The 18,675-nt window shown below is 43.3% G+C and overlaps 1 protein-coding gene across 1 annotated transcript in view; it reads right to left on the bottom strand.

The window, feature by feature from the left end:
• The window catches only part of LOC148539268 (arylsulfatase D-like), a 70,027-nt gene that overhangs the window by 35,872 nt on the left and 15,480 nt on the right, over positions 1-18,675 (bottom strand). The window contains exons 3-5 of the mRNA XM_088451529.1: positions 17,267-17,389; positions 14,671-15,094; positions 2,330-2,466 (exon numbers count right to left, since the gene is read on the bottom strand). Of these exons, the coding sequence (XP_088307655.1) occupies positions 2,330-2,466; positions 14,671-15,094; positions 17,267-17,389 (684 nt within the window). The remainder of the gene's footprint in view (positions 1-2,329; positions 2,467-14,670; positions 15,095-17,266; positions 17,390-18,675) is intronic.

Here is an 18,675-nt window from a genome sequence, read left to right on the forward strand (position 1 = left end):
GGGAAACTCAGATCAAGCTGTGACTAACAAAAACCAAAACAGTTGTAGATAAATGATAGAGAATGTGGTAATTGCAGATTAAGCCACTAGGTGGCAGACTAAGACAGAATAGAAATAATAAACAACAGTGAAAAATACAATTGCTGCATCTTTTGTTTATATGCACCAACAATAGTCAAGACAGTGGAAAAAAATCACACACACTATATATACAGTGGACTTGGATAATAGCGCCTAAAGGTGTTTTAGTGTATACATAGATAGACAAAATTAATATCACAAAGAAAATACCAAATAATAAAAGAAGGGGTATAAAGTGTTGAGTGTTTAACATATAAAGAGGCGAGTGAGAGTTATCAGAAATAAATAGCAATTAATTACAGGAAGGATGTCAAGTGTATACCAAAATAAAGTGCTAGGTGCCTGTGCTTACTGTAAATAGAAAATGACACTAAAATTACGGCTGGTATAGTTAAAACACATACATTTATTATAACAACTTTCATAGACAAATTTCATTGAATATACATAGATAGATAAATAAAGAGATAAAACAAACAATTTGATAAATATGGAATTGGCAAGCACAAAAATAAATAAGAATTTAGATATATTATCCTGAGATTTTAACTAGGAACACTGAAACGGCAGTCGGGTCATTGACCACATTTTGCATATTGTCACCAGGCTGTTGATGAGTATATGTGTTACCATTTATTACCACAATAATGCTTTGCATTGCTGCTTCTGCAGCAATTTTTCTACTTGGCTGCTATTTGGATATACATGTTGCCTCTATTTACTTGTGACATGCACGCTTTGATTGACTTTAATGGCTGTATATTTTTATACTATTTTTTTTATTACAATTTCTGCATTTAAGGTGGTGTGCTGGTCTCTTTTTTTCTGTTCCTTGTAACTGAAAATTGATATATAGTTATTGATTATGGAATTGCAACACCTGAATATTGAAATTGCACAGGTCTGCAAAATTTACGGTATTGAAAGCTTTTTTAATAATACTTTTATATTCTTAATTATACTCCTGTGTACATCAAGAAATAGTATATTAAAAAATGACCACATCACATTTACCTATAAGGGGGTTACATACATTATTAAGAAAAAGTTTAATTGTTTTTGACATTTATTGTGAAATACGAAGAAGTGTAGATGAGGTCACAGTGTTTTTGTCTTAATTACGTAGGCAGGGGGTAAAATGAGCCGACATAGGGCAAAACTGTGTTGCATCTGTTATATTTGGTTCCACCTTCGCCAGCTCACCTTGTAGTTGTAGTGTGTGTGCAATGTTCCTTTAGACAGTATGGGGTTTAGGCCCTTTGTAAATTTCAGCTCCAGCACCATGTGGACCTTAATCTGGCACTGAGCGGGGGGAAGTTTTATGATGAGAACTGAATTGCAACATTCTATACTACCGACTGAATTAATTTAAGACAATGCTTTATAATAAATGCAGTCAGAATACATTTATTACTTTAAAAAATATTACAAAAATGACTTATTCATAGATACACATTTTGCAGAAAAATGTGATATGCTAAATCGGGAGTCATTTTCGTGTTTAGAAGCCAAAAAATCTATAAGTTTCACATAAATTTGTAAAAAAGCCTTTTCATCGCAGACCTATGTTATCTATAGAAATACACAGTTTAAATGCTTAAGGTATTCAGACACCATACCGTATACAGTATTTGTACTTAATGAAAATGGTGCAATTTGCACATACATAAACCGAGGGCCGGCTAGAGGTATTTTTCGACCAGTGCGGTCGAACAGGGGTGCCACCCCATAGAGGGCGCACCCTTCCCAACATCCCCATTTCAGTGGGACAGCACTATCCCGCTGTTCCACCAGTGGGCCGAAGTGTACCGCGGGTGGTCTGGTTGGGAGGTTGGGCACCCCCACTGTTGCAGCTCTACCAGACCCCAGAGTAGCTGAATGGATGCTGCGTATTCAGTGCTGGGAAAAGGCTGGGGGAAGCCCAGCTAGTGATGGAGTGCTGGGCTTGCCCCCAGCCTGACCTTACACAGGAAGTGTGCCATGCGGGGACGCCACCAAATAACGGCATTTATGGGGCGTGACCTAAGATAATTAGGCTATGTCCTTTGAGGGTAGACGACTTCCTATGCTGCACAGGGCACAGCTACCCCTGTAACCGGCCCTGCATAAACTCATGTTAAAGTGTTGTCATTTTTCCAATGCAGTTTAGACAATAAAAGCAATTGTATGATTAGTTGCCTTAGCACAATTTCATTACATGAATCCATTTAATAATACTATGGTGGAGTAGTAATAATATGGAATTTACCAATCATCCAGTCTACTTCCTCTACATTGTCTCCATACAAATCATGCTTGCTCCTTCCTCTAAACGTCTTGGTGGTGTAATGAGGAGTGTGTATATGCAGAAATGATACAAAGAGAAGAAAGGGTCCATCTTTGTTCCTGAAACACAATAGGATAATGAATGTTCTCAGAGGAATACATAGTGTTAATTAATAAGCAGTAAAATATGATTTGTATTGTAAAGCAGTTAGCAGTACTTCTAGTTAGTGAATATTGACAAACAGAGGTCTATCAGGAAAATCCGACCAAAAAAAAAAAAAAGGTTTGCTGTTCATCATTATTTTTGGCAACTTATCAAATGACAATGGGGCAGGTGAGAGGTGCTCAGGTCCCAGGCAACACTGTCCAGCAGTGATAAGAGGAGTCTTGGTATTTGCCAGGACAGCTAGGAGTCAAGAAACGCATGTGCCATATGCACACTGGAACTGGAAGCCCGACTGTGAAAACTCCCTTTAGTGGAGTTATGGGAATTGCATGCTAAAACAGTGGACTAATCTAGTGGTTGAGTATCAATATGTCTTTTACTGTAAGCTCACCACTTTTTAAATGGCTGCATACCTTTGTAAGCTATAGGACTATAATACATATCTAGCTTTCCTGATGTCCTGGAGATTTGCAAATTCAGGGGAGGACTCCCGATTGAGTAGACCACCCTCCAAGTTCATGCCCACTTCTCTAGTGAAGTGGCCTATATGAGGTTAGAGTATGTGAGTTGTTGATAAATCACAATCAAGCTGCCCATTCACCCCCCCCATTCCTCCCAGGCAATGATACTAATCATTGCACTGTGCAGTGATGGTGGGACAGTGATGCAACTTACATCACCACACCCCCTATGCATGCAGCTTGGTCCTCACTTCTGTGATACAAGTTGAGTCTCCCATATCCAAATATTCCGAAATACAGATTTTTTTTTTTTTGCATGACCGAGATATTATGAGTTATGGTAGACATACCTTTGTTAACTCTATTTTTTTTCAAAGTCCATAGGATCCACAGGGATACCATGGGGTGTGTGTGGTTGGAGAGATCTGGGCACCAAACAGTGGAAGCTTTAGTTCCCAGGATGAACTGTTCCTCCTCCACATATATCCCGCCCCAAGCCACTGGCAGACAGTTTTTTATACTTCGAAGACAGGAGCAGGAAAGAGGAGAAGGAAGAACATTATAATCAAGGAACACTCTCCCAGAAGTTGAAGAAATCAGTGATCAAGAGAAAAAAAGATCCAATGAGGCCAGGTGCATCAGGGTGGGAGGCATGTGGATGGTATGGACTTCAAAGAAATAGAGTTAACAAAGGTAAGGGGATGTAGTTTGGAAGCAGACTGTCTAAATGCCGACTGCTGGCTTCCAGACTTTCTAATCCCAGCGTGGTACTAATGACAGGCGTCGAAAACTCGACGCCTGTCATTAACCAGATGCCGGAAGACCGATGCCCGGCATACCGAATGAAGGTAAGCCGGGCACCACCAGCCACGGGGATGGGGGGGTTAGGTTTAGGGCACCCGGGGGGACTTAGGGTTAGGCACTCCCCCGGTGGGTTAGGGTTAGGCTAGGAGAATGGGGAGGTTAGGGTTAGGCACCACCCCGGGTTTAGGCAGCAGGGAAGGGGGGGGTTAGGCTTAGGCACTTGGGGGGAGGTTAGGGTTAGGCACCCCTAAGGGAGGGTTAGGGGGTAGAAATAGGTTAACAATACTTACCTTAGGGACGATCAGGATTTTCACCCTTGCCAGGCTGCCGGGATTTGAACCGCCGACCATGTGTCCGGTGGTAATACCTACTACACCCTTAACTCAATTTCTTTTTCAGAGTCCATAGGGGATCCACAGGGATACCATGGGGATGTGCCATAGCAGTTTCCTCTAAGGTTGGGGGCGCTTGAGAATCTGACGCCCAAAGGAAGCATCCTGATATGCAAAGTTATCAAAGGTGTAGCACCTGAGAAAGGTGTGGACGGAAGACCAGGTGGCCATCTTGCACAATTGTTTAGCAGAGGTGCCACGTTGAATCGCCCACAAGGATCCCACAAACAGAGTAGAAAATGCTGTAACCCTATTTGTAACAGGAAGATTAGCTTGTGTGTAGGCCTGAGAGATTGTCATGCGGAGCCATCAAGCCAGAGTGTTTGTTAGCTGGCTAGCCTTACTTGTGAAACCATACAATACAAAGAGAATCTGATTTCCTAAAGGAATTAGTACAATGCGCGTAGATCCGAGGAGCACAAACCACATCCAAGGAGGCTTCACCTGCATAAAGATCCAAGGACTGGGAGGCCGTGACCACAATCTCTTCATTCAAATGGAACCGGGATACCACTTTAGGGAGGTACCCAGCCCTGATATGTAGAACAGCTCTGTCCAGAAGAAAGATTAAAAATGGGGAGTGACAGGAGAGTGCTGCCAAATCAGATACCCTGTGGGCAGAGGAGATAGCGAGGAGAAAGAATGTCTTTGCTGTCAGCCACTTGTTGTCTATTGAGTCCAGAGGTTCAAACAGAGGAGCCTGGAGAACCAAGGACAAATCCCATGGAGCCACCGGAGGGACAAAAAGGAGGTTGAAGGCAAAGAACACCCTGAAAGAATGCTCTAACAACAGGCAGGGGAGTGATCCTTTGCTGGAACCAGATTGACAGAGCAGAAATCTGAACTCTAAGGGAGGCCAGGTATCGGCCAAGGTCTAAGCCAGCCTGGAGAAAGGCAAGTATCCGGGAGACCTAAAAAAACTGTAGGGTCACAGCCTCTGCGGGAGCACCATTGAAAGTAATAGTGTCAAACTCTGTAATAGATGTGGGCTGAGGAAGGTTTATGCACCATGAGCATAGTCTGGAACACAGAGTGAGAGAAACCCTTGGCTCTTAAGTGGGATGACTGAAGAGCCACACTGTCAAAGACAGATGAGGTAGGTCTGGGTACAAGCAAGGACTCTGTGCTAGTAGATCCTTCTGTAGAGGAAGTGGAAAAGGAGTGTTTATGGAGGTTGGAGAACCAATGCCGCCTGGGCCAGGCTAGGGTTATTAGTATCATTGTGCCGCCTTCTTGCTTGAGCATTCAGAGAACCCTCAGGGAGGAGGATGAGCAGAGGAAAGAGGTATGCAAGATTGAAGTCTCACTGCCAGAGGATCTATGAAGGCAGTTGAGGGATCTCTGGTCCTGGACCCATATCTGGGGACCTTGTGGTTGTGTTTTAAGGCCATGAGGTCTACGTCTGGTAGGCCTCATTTGTCCACCAGGAGTTGAAAGATATCTGGGTGGAGAGACCATTCTCCAGCGTGTATGTCCTGATGGTTTAGGAAGTCCGCTTCCCAGTTGAGGACTCTGGGAATGAACACTGCCGAGATTGCCGGGAGATGACATTCAGCCCAGACCAGGATGTGTGCTACATCTTGGGTGGCTGCCCAACTTTGCGTGCCTTCCTGATTGTTGAGGTAGGCTAACGTAGTCACATTGTTACACTGTATTTGGACCGGCCTGCCTCGGAGGAGATCTTGTGTCAAAGTGAGTGCTCTGTACAGTGCTCGCAGCTCCAGAATGTTTATGGGCAAGCGACTTTCCTGGGTTGGCCACTGTCCCTGAAAGGTATGACTGATTACCGCGCCCCATCCATGAAGGCTGGCATCTGTAGTGAGAAGTTCCTAATTTGGAATCCAGAAAAGGTGACCCTTGTCTAGATGGGACATCTTTAGTCACCACGAGAGGGAAAGTTGAACCTCAGGAGAGCAAAGGATTGTCTGGGACCGGATCAGATAATACTGCCCATTCCACCAGGAGAGAATCAGTTGTTAAAGGGGCCTGGAGTGGAACTGGGCCTATTCCACCATATCAAAAGGTGGATACCATGGAACCCAGGACTCGCATTGCTGAGTGAATGAATACCCTCCGATTGTGGAGCAAGCTGTGCACATGCAAGTGTATTGTCAAAATCTTGTCTGCTGGCAGAAAGATCCTCTGTATTCGAGAATTCCGGAGTGTCCCCAGATGTACCATCTGCTGTGTCGTTGGTACTGTAGGGAGGACTTTTTACAATTGATCAGCCAGCCGTGTGTTTGCAGAGAGTCCACGGTCAACTGGAGATGGCATTGTAACAAAACCACTGAGTGTGCCAAGATTAAGAGGTCATCTAGGTAAGGCAGGATTCTAACTCCCTGGCACCTGAGGTTGGCCACCATAACTGCCATTAGTTTGGTAAAGACCTGAGAGGGCTGTTGACAGACCAAAGGGCAGTGCCCAAAACTGATGGGTTGGAGTAACAAGTACATGCAGGTATGCTTCCTGAATGTCCAGAGAAACCATAAAATCCCCAGGCTCCAATGCCAGGAAAATTGATCGTAGAGTTTCCATGCGGAACTTGGGCACTCAGATAAATTTGTTAAGGGGCTTTGAGATTCAGAATAGTCTGATGAGACCAATTTGGCTTTGGAATCAAAAAGAGAATGTAATAAAAACCAGTTCCCTGATAGGGTACCTGCACAAAAAAATTGCTGGGGAGGACGCCTTAGGTAGGTGAGGGCGTACCACTGAGAGACCACTTTTAGGGCCCAGGCATCTGTTATTTGATGCCAAGAGTCAGAAAATTTGAAGAAGCCATCCTCCCACTCTGGGATCCCCCAGGGGGAGGCCAGCCCCATCAACAGAGGGTTTGGTGTCAGACTTGGAAGCTGGATGTCTGGTTGACAAAGACTGCTTGGATCGCGGCTTGGTGGTCTCATGAGAACTAGATTGCCTGGGAAACTCCTGTCCTCTTGCCTTACCCTGGGGATGAATAGACCGAGAAGAGGACAGCCATGGTTTAGGGGCAGCTGCTGATGGCAGAAAGGCAGATTTTGAGGCTACCATGGTTGCCACAATTTTGTTCAACTCTGCACTGAACAGAGAAGGGCGAGGATTTGAGTGCCTTCTTGGATCCTGCGTCCTCCTTCCAGGACCATAGCCAAAAAGGACCCGGTGGGTGACTACTGTGGTCGCAGATGCCTTAGAGACAAGGAGACCAGTATCCAATGCAGCTTCTCCCATATAAGAGGCAGCTTCCTGAATATGGGAGATGTAGGACAGTTGTTCCCTGGTAGAATCTGATGGCAGGCTCTCTTCCAGTGCCTCTGCCCATCCTTTGATAGCCTTAGCCACCCAGGCCAAAGCCATAGTCGGCCTAGTGATAACGCCAGAAAGTGAGTAGACTGACTTTTTATCCGTGTCATCCTGAGGATGTACACAGTAAAGGCAGCATAGGGCTTCTGACTAAGCATGCCACATGCAAATCAACAGTGGGAGGGACTTCTCACTTTTTACCCTCTCCGTACTAGGGAGTGTACAAAGATGCTAGACTTTTTGGGACCTGGAACAGTTTGCCAGGAGTACCCCAATTTTCTCCCATGAGCTCAGTGAGCTGTTCTGATTGTGGGAATTCAGCAATAACCACCCTTTGACATTTAAACGTTGGGGTTTTAGGCTTAGGTGCTGGTTCATCATCCTCTATATTCAGGATTGGTTTAACCGCCCTCGCTAAAGAAGGGACCATCCACTGTTGAATAAGGGTGCTCCTCACCAGAGTGCGACTCGGAGAGAGAACCTTGTGCATTTTCTGCCTCCTCAGATGATGTGTCAGAATCCAAAAGCTGGGTGGACTGAGAGGATGATAAAGTCTGCTTATGTGCTGTGGTGGCTAACTGTCTGTAACCTTTGCTGATAGGCAGCAGACATTTGAGCCATATTCTGAACTGAGTGGGCATAAAAATCCATCTAAGGAGGATGCATAGTGGCTACCGACATAGTAGGCTGTAATAGCTGTGGGTACCCCATGGTAGGAGGCAGTGTGGGGGCTGATAAGCGGTCCACTAGCTGCATCATAACCTGGGATAAGGAGGACAACCAAGGTGGCTCCTGGACAGGGGCTGGTACAGTGGACTGCGGCGCTGGCAGAGGTAGCTGGAGCGGCAGCACAGGTGCCCATTAGGACATCTTGCTGCTTGCTCAGATAAACAAAATAAAAGAACTCATAAAAATAAAGCTTGGGGCTGTGGGAGAAACGGTCTGCCTGGGGCTGTGGGAGGGTTATATGAGGAGAACCAGTGCATCCTGGGAGCTAAAGCTTTGACTGTTTGGTGCCCAGATCTCTCCAACCACACATACCCCATGGTATCCCTGTGAATCCCCTATGGACCCTGAAGAAGAAAGTGAATTTTTAGCTTTATGGTTCAATGTACACAAACTTTTTTCAAGACACAAAATTATTAAAAATATTTTATAAAATCACCTTCAGCCTCTGTGTATATGGTGTAAATGAAACATTATTGAATTTCATGTATGCACATAAACTTTGAGCCACAAACCTATTCAAAATATTGTATAAAATTACCTGCAGGATGTGTATAAGTGTATATAAAACATAAATGCATTCTGGGTTTATATTTGGGTCTCATTCCCAAGATCTCATTATGGTATGCAAATATTCCAAAATATAGAATATTCCGATATCCAAAATACCCCTGGTCCCAAAATTTTGTATATGGGAGACTCCATCTGTACTAGGAAGGGAGGCAGAAAATATGAAACTGATCTCTATGTTAGTGGCTTATTGACTCATGTGGTCACACACACATCTCATCAAAGCAGCTTCACATAGTAATTGTAAATAAATAGTGAAGGCCAACTTGGATAGAATAATTTGTTAATTCTACCTGTGACAGCAGTAGAAAGCAATATTAAAAGTTGATCTGTATTTCAGATAACACTACAATATATAATTTAATTAAAATACAATGATTGCTAAAATGTCTGAATATATATTTGTAAACTTGCTCTTATAGCTGTTTATCTAGACTGTCCTGCTGTGAAAATCAAGACTGTTCAAGGACAGGGCTGCCAACAAGGAGGTACAGGGGGCATTCATATAGAGGGCTGAACTGACAGGGGGTCCACTGACACTCATGAGTCCAGTCGTAAACTGTTTTTTCACATGCAGATATGGTTTATGAGGACAACTGAGGGACATGTGGCATACATCAGTACTGTGTGAGTGTGGGGGGGGGGGAGCGGTGTGACGCTGAGGGGGTAAAGGGCAGACTGTTTTTATTTGTACTGGGACCCATGCTTTCTGAAAGCAGCCCTATTCAAGGAAGGGTATGTATTTTGATGACAACTTTCCCTAATTTTCAGGCATGACCCATTCATATAAATATAGTCGTAAATATAAGTTATATATACTGTGCTCCATCCAGACAATCTTTGAAAATATATATGAATTTAAAAGATTTAAAGAGATCCAGATTACTTATGTAATTAATAATTTTGCCATCTAGATAATTAGAGTTATGGTATACCTACTTTTATAAGTCTTTTTCTTTGAGGTCCATAGGGTCTACATGGATATCATGGGGTGATGTGGTTGGAAAGATCCAGGCACCAAAACAGCTCTCAAGATGCACTGGTTCTGCCTCCACATATACCCCACCCCTAGCCACAGGCCTTCAGCTGTGTAACCAAGTCTAAGGCAGGAGAAGGAAAGAGGAGAAGGAAGAACAATCGTACACCATAAACACTGTCATGCAAGATGAGGGAATCCGGCCTGTAAGAAAAAATAACCTAATGAAGGCAGGGGCATCAGGGTGGGTGCCCTTTGGACCCTGTGGACTTCGAAGAAAAATTGTTATCAAGGTAGGTCTACCATATCTCAAATTTTATTTTATTCTACAGGGTCCTTAGGGATATCATAGGGATGTCCTAAAGCAGTTCCCCTATGGTGGGGGACGCTCCTGAGCAGAAAGGAGTACTCATCGCCCAAAGGAAGCATCCTGAGAGACAAAAGTATCAAAGGCATAGAACCAAAAAATAATACAGACAGAAGACCATGTGGCTGCTTTGCACAATTGCCCAGCAGAGGCACCACAACTAAATGCCCACGATGGCCCTACAGATCTAATAGAATGTATTGTCACCGTGTTTGGGTGAGGACTGGGCCAAGATGGAGCAACCAGTATTATTGTTCCGCCTTCCTGCTTGAATTTCCTGAGAACTCTTGGGAGGAGTGAAATCAGAGGAAAGAGATACGCCAGCTTGAAGTCCCATCTTAATGCCAGTGCGTCCACAAATACTGCTGATGGATCTCTGGACCTGTACCTGGGAACCTTGTGGTTGTGATGTCATGCCATGAGATCCATTTCTGGTAGACCCCATTTGTTCACCAAGAGCTGATACACTCCTAGATGGAGAGACCACTCTCCTGTGTATATGTCCTGACAACTTAGGAAGTCTGCTTCCCAATTGAGAACTCCCTGTATGAATATTGCCTAGATGGCCGGGAGATGATGTTCCGCCCAAATCAGAATTCTTGTCACTTCCGTTATTGCAGCAAGACTTTGCGTGTCTCCTTGATTATTGAAATAGGCTACTGTAGTTGTGTTGTTGGACTGGATCCAGACCAGCCTGGCCTGGTGCAGGTCCTGTGTCATGATCAGTTCTCTGTATACTGCTTGCAATTCCAGAATGTTTATTGGCAGTTGACTTTCCTGATCTCATCATCTTCCCTGAAAAGTGATGACCTGTCACTGCCCCCCATCCGTGAAGACTGGCATCCGTGAGAAGCACCAATCTGGAATCCAGAATGGACACCCTTTTGCAGATGTTCCTCTTTCGGCCACCACAGGAGGGAGAGGCAGACCTTCAGAGCGAGAAGGATCCTCTGGGACCTTATTAGATTATACTGTCCGTTTCACCTGGGGAACAATCAATCTTTGCAGAGGCCAGGAATGGAACTGAGCATACCCCACCATGTCAAAGATGGATACCCTTGATCCCAGGATCTGCATTGCTGATAGAATGAATACCAGTAGCTTGAGTAACTGCTTCCGTAACCGCAATGATAGGACTGTAATCTTGTCCTCTGGAAGAAACACCCTTTGTGCCCGAGAATCCAGAAATGCTCCCAGATGGAGCATCTGCTGTGTTGGAAGAAGCGATGATATTTTCCAAGTCATGATCCAGCCATGCCTTTGTAGACAGGCTATTGTCAATTGAAGATGGTGTTGCAAAACAACTGGAGTCTGTGCCGATATCAGAAGTTCATCCAGATATGGAAGTATTCTGATACCCTTAGGTAAGCAGTCATGACTGCCATAATTTTGGTAAAGATCCAAGGGGCAGTTGACAGACCAATAGGCAGTGCCTGAAATTAGTAATGTTGCTGCAGAACAGCAAATCGTAGAAATCTTCGGTGGGATGACGTATTAGGAACATGTAGATACGCATCCTGAATGTCCAGGGAAACCATAAACTGCCCAGGCTCCATTGCCAAAATAATTGACCGGAGAGCTTCCATATGAAACTTGGGAATATGGATAAACCTGTTGAGGGTTTTGAGGTTCAGGATCGGGCGAAAATACCCATTTTTTTTATGAACCAAACACAGATTGGAATAATACCCCCTTCCCTGTTGTGACACCGGGACCGGGATTATTACTCCTCCCTGCAGTAGAGATTGAAAAGTCTCCTGAAGGGCCAAGGCCTTGACCACATCTGATGGGGGATCTGTACAAAGAAACTTCTGGGGAGGATGCCTCCTAAAAGTGAGGGCATATGCCTGAGAGACCACTTCTCTGACCCAGGCATCTATCGTCGTTTGAAGCCAATGATCCGCAAATTTAAAAAGTCGGCCTCTCACCCTGGATTCCCCCAGGAGGAGGCCCGTCCCATCAGGCCGAAGGTTTGTCGCCCTGTTTAGAAACTGGACGTTTTGTCGACCCTGATCCCCTAGTTTGTCGCCTTGTAGTTTTGCGAAGACTAGTCGTTTTGGAGAAAGGAGTATTCATTTGCTCTTCCCTGGGTTCAAAAGGGCCAAAAGAAAAACTGCTTAGACTTTACTATAGGCGTGGATGGCAACCCTGCTGATTTTGAAGCTGCCAGAGTAGATATTATCTCGTCTAACTCTGCTCTAAAAAGTATCCTTCCCTGGAAAGGTAAATTTTCCAGATACTTTTTTGATCTTGTATCAGCCTTCCAGGATCTTAACCAAAGGGCCCTGTGTGCTATTACTGAAGCTGCTGATAATTCCAACATCCACTGCAGCTCTTCCCAAATAGGAAGCTGCTTCCTGTGGATGGGATATCTACATCATCTGTTCTCTGGTTGCATCTGGTAGAAAATCTTCTAATGCCCCTGTCCATTCTTCAACAGCTCTAGCTACCCAGGCTCCAGCCATAGCTGGACAGTTAACCGCTCTAGAAGCTGAAAATATTTTCTTAAGACATGCTTCAATCTTTCTGTCGGTAGCGTCCTTCAGAGAGGATGCAGATGAAATGGGCAATGTAGCATTCTTAACTAAGTGCAATACGTGAGCATTCACAGTAGGAGGAACCTCCCACTTAGTACATGAAGAAGCTGTGAAAAGATACAATGATGTTAATCTTTTATTGACATAAAACAGTTTATCTGGGATACCCCATACCACCTCGGTAAGCTCAGTGAGCTGCTCAGATATAGGAAACAATATTTTGACCCCCTTTCGGAGGTGATTAAACAATGGAGCCTTTTTATTAGAAGCTGGTTCATCATCCTAAATATCTAGGACTGAGTTAACCGCCATCACCAAAGAAGGAACATCCACTGTGGATGGAGGTCCTCCCCCGAGCTAGACTCTGGAGAAGAACCATGCGCATTATCAGATTCCTCTAAAGGATGTGCCTGAATCCATAACTGAGCAGATCATTTGCGTTTAGACACCTTAGTAATAACCTTACTAACATTTGACGGTTCCATACTCTGACTAGAGTGGCCGTAAACATTCTCCCAAGAAGTATGCATAGGAGGTACAAACATAACATGCTGTGGACTCCCCCACAGTGATAGTTATAATTGATAGTCAGAAATAAAGGACAGTATCAATACAGCAGCTAGCAAACAGTCACATACAATGCATATGTAAATAATCACCATATAATTGCAATATACTCTAAATCAACTACTCAAATCAAGGCATGGTAGGATATAGAGCACTGTATACCTTAACCACGGGAGAGGTATACATGGAGACTGACCCAACCCTCCTGAGACAAACAGTAGTGCACCGATTGTAGGCTGTATGTACACTAAAGGGTAGGCGGAGCAACCCAGACATGCAAAACCTTATTGAAGGCTGCGTATGGGTCGTGGGAGAAGCTGCCGGGGGAGTGCCTACCTCCACTAAGCTGCATTAACAATCCGGGTATGCTGGCCTCATGGCAGCAGATCACGTCTGCTGCCGATCCCCGGCGTCAGATGATAAGGCCCCGATGGTGTAGTGAGGACGTGGACAATCCCGGGCCCTGACTGCAGCGGCTTCTGGTGCATCTCTGACACCAGAAGCAAGGACTTCCACACACGATTCTCCATAAACGAGGAATCACCTTACCTGTCATCTCCGTGCATCCAGTTGTAGTCCAGGTCTCAGTGTCGCTGCTAGCAAGCCAAGCCGAGACCCGCCGAAATCACCAGAACAATTTCTGATGTTTTGGCCTGGCAGAGGTAGATGGAGTCGCATTATCTGCATCTTAATACAGACACTGAGAACTGCTGACTCAAAACATAAGAAATAAAATAAATGCACAAGCAGTTCCCTGTTACAAAAATGTGCGTCTTGATCCTGCCGCACCAAACGAGCAATTGACGGCCTGTGGCTAGGGGTGGGGTATATGTGGAGGAGGAACCAGTGCATCCTAGGAGCGGAAAGCTTTAGTTTTTTGGTGCCTGGATCTCTCCAACCACATTACCCCATGGTATCTCTATGGATCCCTAGGGACTCTGAAGAAGAAAAGTTGTTAATGTTTGGCTAAACATGCTATATATTTTGCTTAATGAAGACAGCGATAGCCAGCAACAAAAGTTGCACCGTAATGCACACAGAATATTAAACAACTCAATTTCTTTGAAAGTGTGCAACCTTTACATATGTGAATGCTATTAGTAAAATATTTACATAAACATATATATTAGATTGCTATTAGAATATTTAGTTTATCATTGATTAATTAAATCAAAATATTCCTTTCTAAAAGTTTTTTTTAGCCAGAAACGATAATTTCAATATTGGTCAACATCCCAATGTACTATTCTCCCTATTCTATTCATGACTGTGATTTTTAGGTTTAGTTAAATATATATTATAAAATGATTACGTAATGTATTAAACAAGGGTCTAGTGGTAATATTTTTGATGTAATCTTACAGACCATGTGACTTAGTACACATTGCAAATTGAATAAATGTATAGTCTAACTAGTTTAAATATTAACACAATTTTATTGTGCTACAAAAGTGCAATGTACATCAGTGCACACATTACCTGTTAATAAATGACTTGGCCTCTCTAACTACTTGACCAACTTTATTTTCCAGATCCATTGGCTGTTCAACAATTTCAAAGTTCTTCATCCATATGCAGTCCCAGTGGATTTTAAATGCAAAGGCTATATACCAATACATAAATAAAACTGTGCCAAAAAGGGTGAAAGCAAAAATTATTTTCCAGGGAACGTTGATAAAATGCCATAAATTGCCGGCTACAAGTGTGAGCAGTGCAATAGCAAAAATCTGTGCATAAAGCCATAATCTATGTTTAAAATCCACTTCAACCTCACTTGGTCTTGAGACTTCACATTCATTTACAAATGTATAAGGGGTACCATAGAAATAATCAAACCCATGATTTAATGGATGGTGGCAAAAGTCATTCCTCAATTCACAGTTAACCCCAAGGTGCCATTTTCCTGTAAAAAAGAAAAAAAAAAAAAAGAAGAGGAGGATAAAATAAGGCCATTCAATTTAAAATGACATAATATTTGTATACATTTATTCATATAGCACTAGTATGCTCCATAGCACTGTACAGTTAGGCTACAGCAAAATGCAACCAATGAGAGCCAGCACTGCTTTAACATCTGTACAATGTAATTGTCAGCCAAATACATTTCAGGGTGCATGCCCTCATTCTGATCTCAGGAAACAGCCATGTGGAATGGGGAATACACCTACATATGCAGGTTTGTGGATGTTTTACTCCTATGATGGAAACAGTTAAAACATCACTACTGCCAATCTGCTTATACTTTTTGAACACCCCCTTAATTAACGTAAACTTTTTAAATGCTACACTATGGCAACAAAGGATATTTTGTGGGTAGCATAATCCAGTAAAATAGCAAATATTTTCTTTATGTGTGATATGATGAAAAAAAAAAACTTATTGTGCATGATATCAAAGCCATCACAAGTGTGAATGGTGCCGCCCCAGGACACAAGGCCAAGGAGGCAACACAGTTGATGTCCCAATGGTATCCTTTTGCAACTTGTGGGATGCTTAGAGAGGGAATGGGTATGAATTACCTAAGCCCGGCGGATGAAATAACGGCGTTAGAAGGTCGGTATATGGAGATCCCAACTGAGGTGAGCAAGACCCCTAACCCTCCCTTAGGGGTGCCTAACCTCCCCCCAATGCCTAACCTCCCCACCTAGTGCCTAACCGTAACCTCCCCCCAGGGAGGCCTAAAACTAATCCCCCCTCCCCGCACCCTAGATCTAACCCTCCCGGGGGGATACCTAAACCTAACCTCCCCCCCCGGTGGTGCCTGACGCTAACCCCCCCTTCTCCTAGCCTAACCCTCACGTGGGGGTGCCTAGCCCTAAGTCCCCCCGGGAGTCAACAAACCTAACCCTCCCCCCCGCAGCGTGTGGCTAATGAAAGGCATCGGTATTTAGATGCCTATCATTAGTGCCATGCCGGGATTTCACTTTCGGGAAGCCAGCGGTCGGCATTTTGACTGTCTGCTTCTTGACTACATGCCCTTAGAGAGGCATCCCACACTATATTGTGCATCCACACTGATCTTCCTGCTCTCTAGCACTGTTCTGTGATGTCGGCCCAAATGTAATAGGGTGAGAGTTTAGAAAAAGGGAGAGTTTAGCAGTAAACTCACATTGGTTGAGTTTTATCTTCAAAATGTGAAAACATCTGAATGATTTTAGATTGTGAGAGTTTTTTGAGTCTGAAAAACATACGTTTGCTTTGTTCCGACATTTGGCCCGTCATGTTTATGGGGAGGTGGGGTGCCAACCCAATGGCTGCAGCCCCTAGAAGCTAGGTAAGGCTGGCATAATAAAGCAGAAGCATCTTCACATTGAAAGTGCTTGCTTCTGATTGCAGTCTGGACTGGTTGTCCCAGGGAGAGAATGCACATCCCCTGGGACTGGCTGTCCTGCATGTTATTAGCAGAAGAAAGCGCTTCCAATGTGAAAGCAGCCACTGCATGTGCACATACATGGTTTGGTCAATTTTAAAGGGGGACAGCAACCCTTCAATAAAATCTGCTACTGCATCTAACATAATAGCAAGCAGCCTGTCTGTTTAACTTTGTCAGTCTAAAGCTGGGTACACGTAAAGATTTTCTGTACAACCATCCAACTAGTTGATTGGTTGGAATGAAAATCTGGTAACGTATGGGTGTAACTGATGATCAGAAATTTGCTTCTAAATGCCAGAAAATAGATGAAATTGGTCGTTCAGACAAGTTTGTTAAAGGTTTGATCTAAACAATATGTTTAATCAACAGTTTTTGTCCATTTTCCGGCATTTGGGAGCAAATTGCTGATTGGTGAGGTATGAAAGTAAGTGACAGATTTTCATTCCAACTAATCAACCAGTTGGATGGTTGGCCAGAAAATCTTTACGTGTGTACCTACTGCCCAGCTATAGCCTATCTTTGGCTTAATTCAGCTGCCAAACTTGGCTCTAACAGAATAAGCCTCTAACTGATCATGAAGAAATCAATTTGACCCAACAAGTCTAGAAGGAAGGGATAGGAATTTGGTAATTTTGGTATTTACCTTCATAGTGTATATTAATCTTTTAATGAAATAATTTAAATGTTTCAATTAATGCTCACCAATGATTGCTGTAGAATAGCCTTGTTCCTTCAATATTTTTGCAAATGTTGTTTCATTTGTAGGAAGTCCTCCAGACACGGCATTCCACATTAGGACTTTATTACCTTTATAACCAGTCATGCCTAAATATAAAAAAAACATGCATGTGTCACATCTTATAGACTAATGAATGCAATGAACTAACAAAAGGATTGGCATGCAACACTAAACAGGACAACATTGCACATTGGCTCACAGCCCACATGGCTAGAAATGAATAAAAATCATTAACAATATACTGCTGTGAATATACTTCTTATTTTATAGAAAGCTCTGGTAGAGAAACACATTGTACAGGCAGATAAAATATTAATAGAAATAAAGAAATTAAAAGGGGATTTTGAGGTGTTTATATATATATATATATATATATATATATGTATATATTTATATATATATATATATATATATATATATATACATATACACACTGTATATCTATATATAACACCATTCGTTGATCAGATCAAAAATAAGGCATGAAGCAAATGTGATTACCTAATTTTGCAGCACGTGGCAGACCTAATGTGTACTGCATGCACCCTGGCCATCATCACTTCCTCATTTTATATTTCTATATACAGTGTATACATGTGTTATTTACATTTTTCACCATGGGGTGTTACATAGGGGCCCTTACAAGCTCTTGCTATATGGCCTTTAAATACCTAGTTACGCGCGTGTGTATATTTATTATCCAATATGGAATATAGGCCAGCAAACTCCAATGCAAAAAAAATGTAATTTAATATCCATGATGTAGCAGGGGAAACAAGCCATCCATAAGTTTAAGTATATAAAGACATCAATACTTATCGTAGCCAACACAATACGGGCTCCATGATATCACCATGTGAATAACATGCAACAGTCCCGACAGCCATGTATATATATTTATATTACACACTGTATATAGAATGAGGAAGTGATGATAGCCAGGGTGCGCGCATATAATATTATATATCTCATACCATACATACACACACATACATAGAGTGTTCATTCTAGCGCCTGTCACAACCCATGCAGTTCCTTTCCTGCCTGGGGTGTCACTCTGCACTCTGGTGCTTCTAGCACACTTTGGGCTTGATTCAGACGCGGACGATAAGATGCGTTCGCTCGTAGCTACCGATGGTTCGCATTGTGCACATGCATCGCAGTGCGCGTATGCAAGCCAATCACTGCGATCAAGAATCATGCGCTCGTAGCACAAAGACTGAGCGCTACCTTGAGTGACAGATAGTGCCGTTTGTGGGTGGTAACAGGGGAAGGTGCTTGTGAATGGGGGAGTGGTGGTGCAAACGCAGGCGTGTCTGGGCGTCAAAACCGCATTTAAAGGGCGCCCATCATTAGCATGGAGGCGTAATTT

Source organism: Taudactylus pleione, unplaced genomic scaffold (genome assembly GCF_031769625.1).
Source record: "Taudactylus pleione unplaced genomic scaffold, aTauple2 ptg000026l, whole genome shotgun sequence".
In the NCBI taxonomy this organism is placed as follows: Eukaryota; Metazoa; Chordata; class Amphibia; order Anura; family Myobatrachidae; genus Taudactylus; species Taudactylus pleione.